Consider the following 15,709-nt stretch of genomic DNA (forward strand, 5'->3'; position numbering starts at 1 on the left):
ACCATAAAGTATATACAGAATACAGAAGACTCAAATACACAATACAGAAGACAAAACTGAGTTGTGTCACCTTTACTAAATTCACCTTCAGCCACAGGCCTTGAGAACTGGTTACCAAATTTGTAGATTCTATTAAGGCTCCAAGTTGCTTGGGGATGGAGTGAACAGGAGGGTAGAGGTCAGTTTTGTCATTTGTTAAGAAGTGAGAAGGGTAGGGAACTAAACTTGATAGGACCTTTTACACTGATAATGTTATTAAATGCTTGTAACTATAAGGTAGACATAACCTACACTGGCTAGGTGGGAAAACTGCAGCTCTAAGGCTCAAGAGGTAGAGCCAGATTCAACCCACACTTCCTTACTTCAAATATTCTAAAGCTGACGATCTTTCCACCACATCCTTCTTCTATAAATCCAACCTTGGGGATTACAGCTACTCCCTTTCTCTAAAATAATTTCTCCTCCTTAGAGCACTAATAAGGTAATCAGAGACCTGTTGGTAGACGAAGGAGCCTGAGATTACACTCGTTACAACTGCTCTTTATCCACTGTATTACCTTGAAGTCAGGTTGTCCTCTCTCTGACCATGTTACTTTTTGAATATAGTTGATTTCTAAGTTATTCTAAGAATAAAAAAACACTGAGACTTCAAGATGGCTTCTGTTGCAAGTACAAACACTTAAATCAGAGCTAGTAACAACATTGTCCAAAATGTACTTTCCAGAGGAAACTCTATTTGTTTATTTAATTCTATCTAGCAACGTTAAACCATTTCCAGTTGCTTCCATTTTTCATTTTACTAAAATTATCTTTAGCGGGATCAACTCTCCTCTGCAAAACGTAACTAAATATTATCCTCTATGTTGGTTCTGAGCTGTATTCTTTTCTGACCATGTCACAAATTTCACCAATTACTTTCCACACTGGCAAGTCTTTCGTGGCTTTGATTTCTACAAACCTAAGTTTTCCCCAAGTGCTTTATCCTTCTGGCTCTGGAGGTACATGTGTAAATCTGTAATGAACACAAAACCTGTAATGGAACGTCCTACACCCAGTGCTCTGAAAAGTTGGTTCAGTGTATCCAATATTTAAAGTCTTATAACACTGGCATGCTAAGGGAAGTTTGCTATTCAGATTAAACAATGCTCTGACGTGAGATTCGTGAATGGTTAAAGAAACAGTCGTCCCCTTTCTCACTCCCCATCTCTTCCAACTGGGAGAAGCCTTCGGCGCCCATCTGTCAGCCCAGGGTTCCCGCAGGCGCGTGTCTTGGGTGGCCCCGGGGTCCAGGGAGAGGCTGGCGGGAGAAAGGGGACAGAGGACTCCAAGAAGCCCAGGGAAGCCCCGTGGGGAGCCCCAGGGCCAAGGCCGGGCCTGAGGGCGGGGCTGGCCCTGGGCCGCCTCCACCTCTGGGCCCGCCCTGCGCCACACCCTAACCCGCCTGCTGTCGGCTAACGGGTTGCGGCACCCGCTTCCGCCCGTGAGCCCTCACCTCGCCCCGACGGCGGCCTTCGGAAGTCGGCGCCCGCCAGCTACCCGCCGCCTCCTCAGCAACCTTAGCCGACCGGGCGGACCCGGCCCAGGTCACCGGCGGCCCGGGCGCAGGTAGGCGGTAGTGCGCGTGCGCGAGCCTTGAGCCCCCATTCGCTGCTGCTAAGCGACACCCGCACCCAAACCGACCAATCCCGGCGCGCCTCCACAGCCCCCGTCCCGGCGAAGGCGAGACTGTAGTGGTTGTTAAAGGGCTGCGACCCAAACTGAGAGAGAGCGTGACGGGGGCGCGCGCCTCCCAACTTTCTTCCCACCTCCCGGCTCTCACCGCGGCGGTTTGAGGTCCAAGCCTGTAATTCTCACGTCCGGAGGTGAGAAGGAGCCTTCGTGGTATAAGCTCGATTCCTGCCGGGGTAGCAACCGGACTGACGTCTGGAGGCGGGGGAGGCTCCGCGTGACAGTGTGATACGCCCGGGGCGTGTGTTCTGCGGTCCGCGCGGCTGGGCGGGAGGCCCGAGATAGGCAAACCAAAGAGCACAACCTACTGCCAGCCTGGATAGGGCGCCAAAGTCCGACCCAGGGGGACACACCCCAAGCTGGGGGCGGAGGCACCCACAAGTGGATGACCGGCTGGAAGGATATTAGGTAGCAGAGTCCGTCCATTTATTCATTTAGCAAGGATTGAGCACCTGCTGTGTGCCAGGGCTTGTGGACAAAGCGAGGAATTCCTGACAGGAAAAACTACGTTAAGAGAGGAGGGCAGGATGAGAGCACCCTTCAAACAATCAAACACCTGTATAAATACAAATTGTTCTTCTGGGAGGAGAAGGGGTTTTGAGAGAATTTACAGAAGCTTCTAGGCTGGTGTTGGGAACCACAGGAGGCTAACTAGGCAAAGGGGAGAGGAAGTGTGTTTCAGATGGAGAGATCAGCATGTATATAAGGACTCTGTGGAAGGCAGCATAGCTCCTTTGAGGGATGAAAAGAAACCCAGAAAGGGGGTAATGGAAAGTTAGTGCTTAATAGATACAGAATTTCAGCTGGAGAAGATGAAACAGTTCTGGAAATGGTTAGTAGTGATGATCGCACAACAATGTGAATGCACCAAATGCCACAGATCTGCACACTTAAAAGTGGTTATGTACATTTTACCAAAAAAGAAAAGAAACTCGGAGTTTAGAGAGTAAAGGAGTAGAGTGAGATCCACTAGAGCGAATAGAAGGAAGGGGCCAGACCATGTAGGATCTTATGGGCCATAGTGGAACGTTTAGGACCATGGAACACTGATCAAAATTGCATTTTATAAAACTCACTTTGGCTGCTAAAGTGCAGATCAAAATGGAGAAATCTCAATAAAGCTATGATGGGACTTGCCTGGGAGCCAGTGCAGTCATCTGAGCAAGAGAGAATAGAGCTGGAGTGTGGACTGGTGTGAGAGTGAAGAAAAAGAGATCTGAGCAGGCTGCAGAGAAATACAGGAGCAAAATCAATAGGACTTGGTGATGAGTTGGATGTGAAGGGGGCGATGAAGTAGCTTCAAGGATGAGGCCACTGTTCAGCCTTGGATAAATGGATGGATGGTGGAGGGATTCACAGATATGGAGAACACTGGAAGAGGAGATAAAATGGATCTTGAGCTCCATCTTAGACAAGTTGAATTTGAGGCACCTTTGAGACTTGGTTAGGATTTTGCAATGATTCGTTTTTTATGTCAACCTGACTAGGTTAAAGGATACTCAGATTCCTGGGGGAACATTATTTCTGGGTATGTCTATGAGGGTGTTCTCAGGAGATATTGGCATTTGAATCAATGTACTGAGTAAGGAATATCTGTCCTCATCCAATATGGGCAGGCACCATCTAATAGAACAAAAAGGCAGAGGAAAGGCAAATTCTCTGTTCTGGAGTTGGGACACCCCTCTTCTGCTCTTGGCATCGGAACTCCAGGTTCCCCTAATCTCCTAACTCCAGGAGATTAGGTAGTAGAGTCCATCCATTTATTCATTTAGCAACTATTGAGCCTTTGGACTCCAAGACTTGTACCAGTGGTTCCTCAGGTTCTCCCGGCTTGGGCCTTGAACTGGGTGATACACCATTCAGCTTCCCTGGTTCTGAGGGCAAGTCCAAGACAGGGTGGTCTTGAACTGAAGCACTCTACCAGCCTCCCTGGTTCTCCAGCTTGTAGATGGCCTATTGTGGGACTTCTCAGCCTCCATAACCATGTGAGCCAATTCCCCTAATAAATCCCCTCCCATATATTTATAGATATAGATCTACATTGTAGATATATAGATGTCACATTGGTTCTTCCTCTCTGGAGAACCTTGACTAATACAGATGTCAACATAGCAGTTGTATATACAGGTTGCAGGTCAATGTAGAGGTCTGGGCTGGGCACAGACTTTTTTTGAGGCTGAGTCTCACTCTGGGACCCAGGTTGGAGTTTAGTGGCACGATCTTGGCTCACTGCAACCTCCACCTCCCAGGCTCAAGTGATTATTCTGCCTCAGCCTCCCAAGTAGCTGGGATTACAGGCATCTGCCAACACGTCCAGCTAATTTTTGTAGTTTTAGTAGAGATGGGGGTTTCACCATATTGGCCAGGCTGGTCTCGAACTCCTGGCCTCAAGTGATCCGCCTGCCTTGGCCTCCCTAAGTGCTGGGATTAAGGCGTGAGCCACCACGCCTAGCCTGGACTTTTGAAAGTCATCATCATATGGGTGGACATCGAAGCAGGGCTTACATAGCCAGAGAAAAATTACAAAATGAAAACTGAAGACAATTGTGATAGAATCTAAGATAGCCTACAGGGATCACTACCTCCTGGGATTTATACCCTTGTGTAGTCCCCTCCTACAATGAGTCTCTGATAATGAGGGTAGGTCATAACAGGCACAAAGAAGAAGAAAAACCAGGAGATTCGGGGTTGGTAAAGGCAATTGAAAACCCTGTAGCATAAGTGCGCTTCAAATATGGGGAACTGGGGCCAGGTGTGGTGGCTCACACCTATAATCCCAGCACTTTGGGAGGCCAAGGCAGGTTGATCACGAGGTCAGGGACAAGTGTGTCCAACATGGCAAAACCGCGTCTCTATTGAAAAATTACAAAAATTAGCCGGGAGTGATGGGGAGTGTCTGTGATCCCACCTACTTGGGAGGCTGAGGCAGAAGAATCACTTGAACCTGGGAGGCGGCTGCAGTGAGCCGAGATCGCACCATTGCACTCCAGCCTGACCTACAAGAGCAAAACTCCCATCTCAGAAAACAAAACAAAACAAACAAACAAATATGGGGAATTGGGCTCTCAAAACTTGTGGTGCGAGTGCTTTAGAATAGGACCTTACACCCTCTGACTGGTGCAACTGGTGTGGCTCAGGCACCATGGACAACAGGGGTGAGATGTAGTACCTAAAGTCCTAGCTCTCATCTCCATTCATTGGTCACTTTGACTCCAGACTCACAGTCAACTCCGGAGGCTTTCTCTTCCAGTCCTCTTCAGCCCTCCACTCCTAGGGTAACACCGTGGACCACAGAAGAGCTCCACCTCTGAAGTTATAAATGCAGACACCTGATCTTTCATCGGTCCTGCTAGTCTCTGAATTCCTTCCATGGTTTCTCTAGCCTGCAGAAACTTCCAGTTCATTTGTGCCTCTACTTTTATTATGAGCTCCCTCGAGTCTTCACTTCCTTCCCCATCAGCTGAGAGTTCAGGGTTTATCACCTCCATCACATTCTTCCCAATATACTTATATCTCTTGCACAGTTATCTTTCTAGCACAACTAGAAGGATAGTAACACCCATCTGGCAGCACTACAATTCTGGAAGAATCCAACCTTCTGTCTTCTCTGCTTCTTGGCTCTGAGGGCCACTGGACAAAATCTCACAACCACACAGATCAGTGCTACATACATTGTCAACTTCAACTAGGTCCTCAACACCCTTCAGCAGTCCTATTTGCCAAAGCAGCTCTCTCTCCAGCTCTCCCCCAAAATCAACTTCCAAATATCCTGCATGCTCCCCAGATCTCCCACTATTCAACACCCCCTCCCCCTCTTGCTTTCCCAGGAACCTCCTTTACTGAAGAAAGAGCAAGCATCAAAGTGATGTCCCTTAGCTCCAGACAACTCCTCTGCCTCCAGCTACCACCTTCTTTCCCTTCTCCCCTTTACAACCAAACCTCATGGAAAAAGTGGTCTATATCTGAACACTCCATTGCTTCACCTTCACCTTTCATCATTTCTCAGTCCTCTGCACTTCTGATATCTGCTTCACCATACCACTGAAAATGTTCTCCTCAAAGACTTAGTCTTTATCTTCCTTGTTCTTTTTTTTTTTTTTTTTTTTTTTTTTTGACGCAGAGTCTAACTCTCACCCAGGCTGGAGTGCAATGGCGCTGAGGCTTACTGCAATCTCTGCTTCCCAGGTTCAAGCGATCCTCCAGCCTCAGCCTCCCAAGTAGCTGGGACTACAGGCACGTGCCACCATGCCTGGCTAATTTTTGTATTTTTAGTAGAGACAGGGTTTCATCATGTTAGCCAGACTGGTCTCAAACTTCTGACCTCAAGTGATCTGCCTACCTTGGCCTCCCAAAGTGCTGGGATTATAGGTGTGAGCCACCGCACCCAGCCCTTCCTTGACCTTTCAACAGCATTTGTCATTGCTGTCCTGCCTATCCTTTTCAGTCACTGTTTAAAAAAAAAAAAAAAAGCCATAACCCCCACTCTCCTGGTTTTCCTCTCCCTATGTCTCTAGTCTCTTTCTCCCCTCAATCTCCATTGCAGCTTCTTTTCCTCTGTCATAAGAGAAACTATCACATTCTCCTTAGGCAGTCTTATCCACTGCATAGTTCCAGTCAGTCTCTACAAGTGATGTTTCTCAAAGCTGTATCTCCAGCCTAGTCTTTGTCCCTGAGTTTCAGCCCCAAATAGTCAGCCACAAGCCTCCACATCGTTTGATATCACCTCACACTATACATTTCCACAACTGAATTTATCACCTTCATTTCCAGTCCAGCGTCTCCCCCACTGTTCCCTGCCTCCATAAGGGGCATCACCACTTTCTCAGTTGCTTAACCCAGAACCCCAGAAGGCATCCCTAATTTCCCTTTTCTATCCCTCCCCACTCGATCACTAAGGCCTGCCAAGTCTACTTCCAATGTCTTTCAAATGCATACACTTCTTTTCTCATTGCTCCCAATATCTCTGGCCTGCCTTCTTTTTTTTTTTTTTTTTTTTTTTTTTTTTTTTTTTTTTTTGACACGGAGTCTGGCTTTGTCGCCCAGGCTGGAGTGCAGTGGCCGGATCTCAGCTCACTGCAAGCTCCGCCTCCCGGGTTTAGGCCATTCTCCTCCCTCAGCCTCCGGAGTAGCTGGGACTACAGGCACCCGCCACCTCGCCCGGCTAGTTTTTTGTATTTTTTAGTAGAGACGGGGTTTCACAGTGTTAGCCAGGATGGTCTCGATCTCCTGACCTCGTGATCCGCCCGTCTCGGCCTCCCAAAGTGCTGGGATTACAGGCTTGAGCCACCGCGCCCGGCCTGGCCTGCCTTCTTATAGCAGCCTTGTTACTGTTCTTTTTGTTTCTCATCTGGGTGTCTTCCCTAACTTTCACCATGTTACAGCCAATAAAACTCTAAATGCATCTCAGGTTTCATCATTCTTCCGCCTAAAACCATCCATGGCTCCCATTGCTCCTAGGAGAGTACAGAATCTGGATACCTGTGTCCTGCTTAACCTCCACTTTGCCTTTATACTGCCTTTATAAAACTTTTCTTTTGGAGGGCTTTCCCTGTATGCTGGAACAGGTTGGTCCCCTATACCACCTGCCTCACCCTAACACCATCTTTTTTTTTTTTTTTTTTTTTTACCTAATAGAAACTTTAATGATGTGGCCGGGTGCGGTGGCTCAAGCCTGTAATCCCAGCACTTTGGGAGGCCGAGACGGGTGGATCACGAGGTCAGGAGATTGAGACCATCCTGGCTAACACGGTGAAACCCCGTATCTACTAAAAAATACAAAAAACTAGCCGGGCAAGGTGGCGGACGCCTGTAGTCCCAGCTACTCGGGAGGCTGAGGCAGGAGAATGGTGTGAACCCGGGAGGCAGAGCTTGCAGTGAGCTGAGATCCGGCCACTGCACTCCAGCCTGGGCGACAGAGCGAGACTCCATCTCAAAAAAAAAAAAAAAGAAACTTTAATGATGTTAAAAAAACCAATCAGGCCGGGCGCAGTGGCTCATGCCTGTAATCCCAGCACTTTGGAAGGCCGAGGCAGGCAGATCATGAGGTCAGGAGATCAAGACCATCCTGGCTAACACACTGAAACCCTGTCTCTACTAAAAAAAAAAAAAAAAAAAAAAATTACAAAAATTAGCCGGGCTTGATGGCGAGCGCCTGTAGTCCCAGCTACTCGGGAGGCTGAGGCAGGAGAATGGCGTGAACCCGGGAGGCGGAGCTTGCAGTGAGCCAAGGTCGCGCCACTGCACTCAAGCCTGGGCGACAGAGCAAGACTCCGTCTCAAAAAAACAAAAAACAATCAATTCCTTCTATAAACTGCACTCAAAACCTTCGCTTTAGGCCAGGCTTGGTGGCTCACACCTGTAATCTCAGCATTTTGGGAGGCCAAAGTGAGTGGTTCACCTGAGGTCAGGAGTTCGAGGCCAGCCTGACCAACGTGGTAAAACCCCCATCTCTACTAAAAACACAAAATTAGCTGGGCGTGGTGGTGCATGCCTGAAATGCCAGCTACTTGGGAGGCTGAGGCAGGAGAATTGCTTGAACCCAGGAGGTGGAGGTTGCAGTGAGCCTAGATTGCACCATTGCACTCCAGCCTGGGCAATAAGAGTGAAACTCTGTCTCAAACAATAACAACAACAACAACAAAAACCAGGGCCAGGCAGGATGGCTCACACCTGTAATCCTAGCACTTTGGGAGGCCAAGGCAGATGGATCATGAGGTCAGGAGTTCAAGACCAGCCTGGCCAACATAGTGAAACCCCGTCTCTACTAAAAATACAAAAAAATTAGCTGGGCATGGTGGCGCGTGCCCATAGTCCCAGACTACTCAGGAGGCTGAGGCAGGAGAATTTCTTGAACCTGGGAGATGGAGGTTACAGTGAGCTGAGATTGCACCACTGCACTCCAGCTTGAGCAACAGAGTGAGACTTTATCTCAAAACAAAACAAAAACAAAAACAAAAAAACAAAACCTATTCACTTTATTCCTCAAAACATGTATGTCCCAGTTCCCTCCATTTCAGAGCCATAAACATAAAGCCTAGAGATAAGATACTTAATACCCAGGACAGATCTTTGTGTCTATATATATACATACCATATGTAGCATTATGTTATATAGTATTACATAAATTACATGAAATTTTGCATAAGATTGGTAAGCAAGTCACTTAAACTTTATGAACAAAAGTATGGGCTGGGCATGGTGGTTCATGCCCATAATCCCAGGGAAGCTTTCAGAGGTGGGAGGATTGTTGTCTGGGCCATTTCATGTTATTGTCATTCCTCACTTGTCTTAACAGGAATAGGGCTGAGTGAAACTAAGCAAGACCTACATCCTGCTCCTGATGGTTCTTTTTCTGCCCACTCTGTTTCTCTGAAAGCTTTGGGGAATTTTCCTGAGGAGGAAGCCTGATGCAGAGTTAACAGTGCAGGCTTGGTAACCAGGAAGTCCTGAGTCCGCCCCAGCTCAGGGGTTACCTCACTTCTCTCACCGGGTTTACCTCTCTGTGAAATGGGATGAAAGCAGGCTGGGTGCGGTAGCTCACACCTGTAATCCCAGCACTTTGGGAGGCCAAAGCGGGCGGATCACGAGGTCAGGAGTTCAAGACCAGCCTGACCAACATGGCGAAACCCCATCTCTACTAAAGATACAAAAAAAAATTAGCCAGGTGTGGTGGCAGGCACCTGTAATCCCAGCTACTCAGGAAGCTGAGGCAGGAGAACGCTTGAGCCCGGGAGGCAGAGGTTGCAGTGAGCCAAGATCACACCACTGCACTCCAGCCTGGGTGACAGAGTGAGACTCTGTCTCAAAAAAAAAAAAAGAAAAGAAAAGAAATGGGATGAAAGCTGCCTTTTCACAGGTTTGAATAAAGGGGTTGTGGAAAGAAAGCCCAGTAAAGCCGATGAGCTTGCTCAGAATCAGGCCCACCATTCAGGGGAATAAAGCTCTAGGGAGCTCCCCTTTTTAGGAGTAGGCTCCCAAGATCTCCCTCCTAAATGAAGTGCTCACTCCAGGGAAAACGAATCTTGTTACCACATCCACCACGGATGGCTAGAACAGGGGACCTGTACCGCACAGCAGGAGGTGAGCAGAGGGCGGATAAACATTACGGCCGAGGATTCTGCCCCGTCAGATCAGCGGGGGCATTAGGATCAGCGGGGGCATTAGATTCTCACAGCAGCATGGACCCTATTGTGAACTGTACTTGCGAGAGATCTAGGTTGCACACTCCTAATGAGAATCTAAATGCCTGCTGATGTGAGGTTAAACAGTTTCACACCAAAACCACCCCCACCCCCGTGGAAGACAAGAAAAATTGTCTTCCACGAAACCAGTTCCTGGTACCAAAAAGTCTGGGGACCACTGGTCTAGAAGACTACAACCAGTTCAGTTTTAGTGATCACCAGGAGTAACCATGTGGCCCAAGAGGGTATGTCCAGCTTCCTCCTTGCATCTTGCGGCACACCACCTTTGCAGTATGGTGCCTGGGCAGTCCCTGGTTGTTAAGGGTGAGAGTTCTAAAGCCAGACTGCCGGTATTCAGAGACTGGCTTTGCTAAGGAACCATGGGCAAGTTACTTAACCTGTTTCCTCATCTGTAAAATGGAGAAAATACCAGTGCTTTTTAGGGTTGCCAACCTAATAAGCATTATTCCTGCCCCAAATAAGTCTAGGCTATGTGGAAAAAACGCGAATTTCTCCTTCAGCAAAGAGTAAAACTAATACCAGAGTTTTCCCGGCCCTGCAGATTTGGCCTGGCAGGAAACAATGCCATAGTCAATGTTCATGCTCTAGATGCAGACCTGGAGGCACCAGAGTGATGTAGAGAGGACAGTGGATTTGAAGCCATATATCTCGGTTACAGACATGCTGTGTGATGCAGATAGATTAAGCATGCACACCCAGCACTTTGGGAGGCGGAGGCGGGCGGATCACAAGGTCAGGAGATCGAGACCATCCTGGCTAACATGGTGAAACCCCGTTTCTACCCAAAAAAAAAATTAGCCAGGCGTGGTGGCGGGCACCTGTAGTCCCAGCTACTCGGGAGGCTGAGGCAGGAGAATGGCTTGAACCCGGGAGGCGGAGCTTGCAGTGAGCCGAGATCGCGCCACTGCACTCCAGCCTGGGCGACATAGCGAGACTCCATCTCAAAAAAAAAAAAAAGCATGCACAGCCTAACACCGGAGGTGCTGAGGCCAGGTAGGTCAACAGTAGACCCAGCCCCGACCCACAAGTTTCGCTCTCCAGACTGCGCAAGCGCAAAGGATACGTAAACGGCCCCGGCGTTCTGGGGGCGGGGACCGAGGAAGGCGCTGAGTGTCGCTCCTGCGCGTCCAGTCACAAATGACGTCCCTTCTGTCCGCCCTGTAGGCGGGAGCATCCAATCAACGTCGACAGCGTAGGCCCCACCTTTCGTGGGTCGAGTCGCTTGGCGGTCGTGGTTCGGGAGTTTCCTCGGGATGTCGGTGGCTTTCGTACCGGACTGGCTGAGGGGCAAGGCGGAAGTCAATCAAGAGACTATCCAGCGGGTAAGCATCCACGCGGGCGGGCGGGCGAAGAGAAGTAGTCGGGATCCCGAGTGGCCGCGGGGTGCGAGAAGCATCCTGTGGTGAGCGGCCTCCCAGCTGACTGTGAAGGGTGCTGAGCAGCCGGGGTGCGGGGTGAGATGGGCACGAAATCAGCACAGGCGCCGGGGCAGGATAGCCCGGCATGGGGTTCTGTCCCCCGCCGTCCAGACGTCACACTGCACTAACCCTTTCTCTTTTTTTTTTTTTTCCCCCGAGACGGAGTCTCGCTCTGTCGTCCAGGCTGAAGTGCAGTGGCGTCATCTCGGCTCACTGCAACCTCCGTCTCCCGGGTTCAAGCGATTCTCCTGCCTCAGCCTCTTGGGTAGCTGGGATTACAGGAGTGCGCCACGCCCGGCTAATTTTTGTATTTTTAGTACGGGGTTTCACCATGTTGGCCAGGCTAGTCTAGCACTCCTGACCTCGTGATCCGCCCAGCTCGGCCTCCCAAAGTGCTAGGATTACAGGCGTGAGCCACTGCGCCCGGCCTGCACTGACCCTTTCTTTCTCTGATCTTTCAGCTCCTTGAGGAGAATGACCAGCTGATCCGCTGTATTGTGGAGTATCAGAACAAGGGCCGGGGGAACGAGTGCGTCCAGTAAGTGCCCCCACCCCCGCGCGCCTCACCTGTGGGTAGAGGGAAAGCCTGTGTGATATGGTGCTTTCTCGAACTAAGAGTCTTGGGTGATTGATCGCAGTTAAGCCCCTCTTTGAACTGAGGAAAGAGAGCCCCAAAGAGTTTGCTAACCTGCCCAAGAGCGTACAACAAGTACACTGTGGAGCCTGGAGTCAGACGTGGCTCTTTCTTCAAAACGTGAATTATTCTCACTGCAAAACTTCCTTCACTCAAAGCTATGCCAGCTGATGACAACAGGGATGGGGGTGGGAGCACAAAGAAAACTAGGCTCAGGAGATTGGAGCCATGGCCCCTTTCTCATCTTAGATCCCCGCCTCATCCTTTCTCTGTTAAGTGAAGGGGTCAGGCCATTTGACTGCTAAGCTCCCTCTCATTTCTAACTTCCCATCAGTCTGTTAGTGACACACACACAAAGACAAACAAAGGATTTCCGAGTTCAGTCAAAGGTGAATTCTGCATCATAGTTTAATGCACTCCCTAAGCAGATACCAAAATGAGAGAAAATAGAATCTGAGTCTCTTTTCCGAATCTACTCCAGGTATTATGCCCATTTTTTTCTTTTCGTTTTTTTTTTTTTTTTTTTTTTTGAGACAGAGTCTTCCTCTGTCGCCCAGGCTGGAGTGCAGTGGTGCAATCTCGGCTCACTGCAACCTCCACCTCCGAGGTTTAAGCAATTCTCGTGCCTCAGCCTCCCGAGTAGCTGGGACCACAGGCGTGTGCCATCATGCCCTGCTAATTTTTGTATTTTTAGTAGAGACGGGGTTTCACCATGTTGGCCAGGATGAGCTCAAACTCCTGACCTCAGATGATCCGCCTGCCTCAACCTCCCAAAGTGTTGGAATTACAGGCATGAGCCACTGCTCCCGGCCTTATGCCCATTTCTTATAGAAAAATATATTATTTCATTGTTACTGAAGAAATGTTTCACAATCCCTACCCCCTAGAAAAATTACCTACAGTCCCTCACTGAATACCTTGATAGAATAGTAGAGATACCAATTTTTGGGTTAATCTTTACATCTGACTCTGGCATTTGGTAATTTGATTTTTAAAAGTTTATAATAAATACCTTCTCCTTTTTCTATATGAAAAATGGTTGCAAAACCTTCCATTTGGTACAGTAATTCGCAACCCAAGGGTAAGAAAGTTATCAAAATCTCCTAGTGGGATTTTTCAATTGCACAGGCCATGCTTTCTGACCCCTTGTCTGATTTATTTTTCTGGGTGAAGAACTCTACTCCCCTATAAACTTATGTTGATAATGAAAATGTTTTGTCCCTTCTTGAAGTTGTTGAACAGATATTTTATAAGTACAGTTGGTCCTCTGTATCTATGGGTTCTGCATTGCATTTCAAAAATATTGGGGAGCACAAAACCATAAAAAATAACAACACAACAATAAAAAACAATATAGTATAACAACTAGTTATATGGCATTTAAATTGTATTAGGTATTATAAGTAATCTAGAGAGTATTTAAAGTATGTGAGCCAGGTGTGGTGGCTCACACCTGTATTCCCAGCACGTTGGGAGGCCAAGGCGGGCAGATCATCTGAGGTCAGGAGTTCAAGACCAGCCTGGCCAACATGGCAAAACCCCGTCTCTACTAAAAACTAAAAATACAAAAATTAGCCAGGCATGGTCGTGTGTGCCTGTAATCCCAGCTACCTGGGAGGCCAAGGCAGGAGAATTGCTTGAACTTGAACTCAGGAGTTGGAGATTGCAGCGAGCCTAGATCACCCCACTGCACTCTAGCCTGGGCGACAGAGCAAGACTCCATCTCAACAAATAAATTAATTAATTGAAGTATATGATATGGGAGGATGTGTGTAGGTTATATTACAAATACTATGCCATTTTATATAAGGGACTTGAACTTGAGCATCCTCGGATTTCGATATCTAAGGGGAGGAGGGAGGTGTCCTGGAACCAATCCCCTGTGGATACCAAGGGACAACTGCACTCCTGGTACCAGGCACAGTTTCAGACTCTGGGAAATCCATAGTAAAACAGATACTAGCTCCACACTCATGGAGCTGACATTCTAGACTCTAGAATCTATAAGAAAATGTATAATTAGGCACATAATAATGAGTGCTTTGAATAAGAATAAAGCAGAGAAGTCGGGGGAGGAGTGCTATTTTATACATGGTATGTCTGATAAGGTGGTATTTGAGTAGAGACCTGGGGTAAGGGAGCCAGCTATGCAGTAGTAAGGCATAGTGAGATAAGTAAGACAGAGAAAGCATCAGGTGGAAAAGCTCCCGAGTAGGAGTGTGCTGGATATCTTCAAGTCACAGGAAGGAGGCCACTGTGGCCAGTATTCAGTAAACAAAGGTATAGCCATAAGAGATGAGATCAGAGGGGTACTGGAGGCCCCAATCATGTAGGGCCTTATTAGGACACAAGAACAGCTCACCTTTACTCTGAATGAGATGGGAGCCTTTGGAAGGTTTTGAATAGACATGTAACAACATGTAACATGATCTTGATTTAAATTGTACAGTGATCTCTCAGACTGTTGTGTGGAGAATAAAGTAGGGTACAAAGATAGATCTGGGAGACTAGGTGTCTACTGCAATAGTCCAAGCAAGAAATGATGGTAGCTATGAAAGTAATCAGTGAGAATGGGTGAGAATCTGACTATATTTTCCTTAAATATGTTAAACAAGAAGGTTGATAACAGTGAATCATCCAGTTAGTAGATGAGCCATTCCACTAGAGTGGGCAAATTATTTTCCAGTTTTTTGTTCATGGTCAGTAAAAACAAGCCTCTGATTTTTGCCTGTTTTTTTTTTTTGCCCATAGGTACCAGCATGTGTTACATAGAAATCTCATTTATTTGGCTACCATTGCAGATGCCAGTCCAACCAGCACTTCAAAAGCAATGGAATAATCTTTCAAAAGCAATAGAATAATCTTCCATTTGGCTGTCATGAGGAGTAATTGAATGTAATCCATCTCTTACAAAATGGAGACAGGGTCTTTATCAACTCAACTGGTTAAAACATGAATGAAACCTCCGTGGCTCTTTCAAAAAATGTGAAAATGTGAAGAAAGCTCCTAACTTAACTGTATTCTCAATGTAAATATTTTTTAAATAATTAAGCAAATCCCTCAATAAGTTGAGCCCAGGTGTCCTCTTTCCTGAACTTGGAGCATGTTTGGATAACAAAGACATCACTGGGATGTTCAAGTCTACTTTTTAGTTTCAACCTGAAGAGGAAACTGAGTAGGTATTGGGCAGGAATTGGTGAGACTCCTGACTTGAGACCTTGCTAAATGGAATGTAACTGTATGCTCCTTCCTACCAGTTTGCAAATGTGGTCCCCCGACTGCTGTTTTCAGATTGCTTTGAAATAAAGCTTATTTTTCTATAAAATACTGATGTGGAGGTATAGACGTTTTCATGTAATAAGTATTTCATTTGGTTTTCAAGAATAACTTTGAGGACTTAACTGTAAGGTATATAACAACAATGCTATTATCATTGCCAACAAAATGAATAGTGATTTCTAGTTATTGTCTAATATCATCTGATAATAGATGTTTAATTTTCTTCAGTTATCAGATAGTCTTTTTGTTGATTTATCTGAACCAGAATCCAAACAAGATTCACACATTGTATTTTGTTGATGTTCCTTTAAGTCACTTAAAGAATACTTGATAGTTCCTTTTTTTATTTATTTGTTGAAAGAACTAGGTGTTTACCCTAGAATTTTCTCATGTTCTACATACAGTTGTATCTCTGTAGTGTTGTTAACCATGTGTCACTATCATCCAC

At 47.1% G+C, this 15,709-nt stretch overlaps 2 protein-coding genes across 5 annotated transcripts in view; one reads left to right on the forward strand and one right to left on the reverse strand.

Annotated features, from left to right (window-relative positions):
- SEC22C (SEC22 homolog C, vesicle trafficking protein) overlaps positions 1 to 2,656 on the reverse strand; it is a 36,631-nt gene extending 33,975 nt beyond the window's left edge. The window contains exon 1 of one of the 3 annotated variants that reach the window (XM_010374313.2): positions 1,493 to 1,642. The gene's annotated coding sequence lies outside the window, so the exon portion shown is untranslated. Of the gene's footprint in view, positions 1 to 1,492; positions 1,643 to 1,819 lie in introns of those variants that run through there. The other 2 variants (XM_010374314.2, XM_010374315.2) reach the window with 2 other exon arrangements.
- SS18L2 (SS18 like 2) lies at positions 1,492 to 15,309 on the forward strand. Of its 2 annotated transcripts, none has more exons than XM_030935503.1 (4): positions 1,492 to 1,605; positions 11,095 to 11,252; positions 11,810 to 11,886; positions 14,734 to 15,309. In XM_030935503.1, exons 2-4 carry the CDS (start codon positions 11,184 to 11,186, stop codon positions 14,819 to 14,821), a joined length of 234 nt encoding a protein of 77 aa, XP_030791363.1. In that variant the 5' UTR covers positions 1,492 to 1,605; positions 11,095 to 11,183; the 3' UTR covers positions 14,822 to 15,309. The 2 variants fall into 2 exon arrangements, with proteins under 2 accessions (XP_030791363.1, XP_010372618.1); XM_010374316.2 differs by lacking the exon at positions 1,492 to 1,605 and adding an exon at positions 1,743 to 1,862.
- Positions 15,310 to 15,709: the final 400 nt, after the last annotated feature.

Source organism: Rhinopithecus roxellana, chromosome 1 (genome assembly GCF_007565055.1).
Source record: "Rhinopithecus roxellana isolate Shanxi Qingling chromosome 1, ASM756505v1, whole genome shotgun sequence".
Classification (NCBI taxonomy): domain Eukaryota; kingdom Metazoa; phylum Chordata; class Mammalia; order Primates; family Cercopithecidae; genus Rhinopithecus; species Rhinopithecus roxellana.

Excerpts from the sequence above, each read along its gene's own strand:
- SS18L2 (XM_030935503.1), top strand. The coding sequence starts at position 11,184 with ATGTCGGTGGCTTTCGTACCGGACTGGCTGAGGGGCAAGGCGGAAGTC. Across the intron at positions 11,253-11,809 it reads ATCAAGAGACTATCCAGCGG|CTCCTTGAGGAGAATGACCA; the intron begins GTAAGCATCCAC and ends CTGATCTTTCAG. Across the intron at positions 11,887-14,733 it reads CGGGGGAACGAGTGCGTCCA|GTACCAGCATGTGTTACATA; the intron begins GTAAGTGCCCCC and ends TTTTGCCCATAG.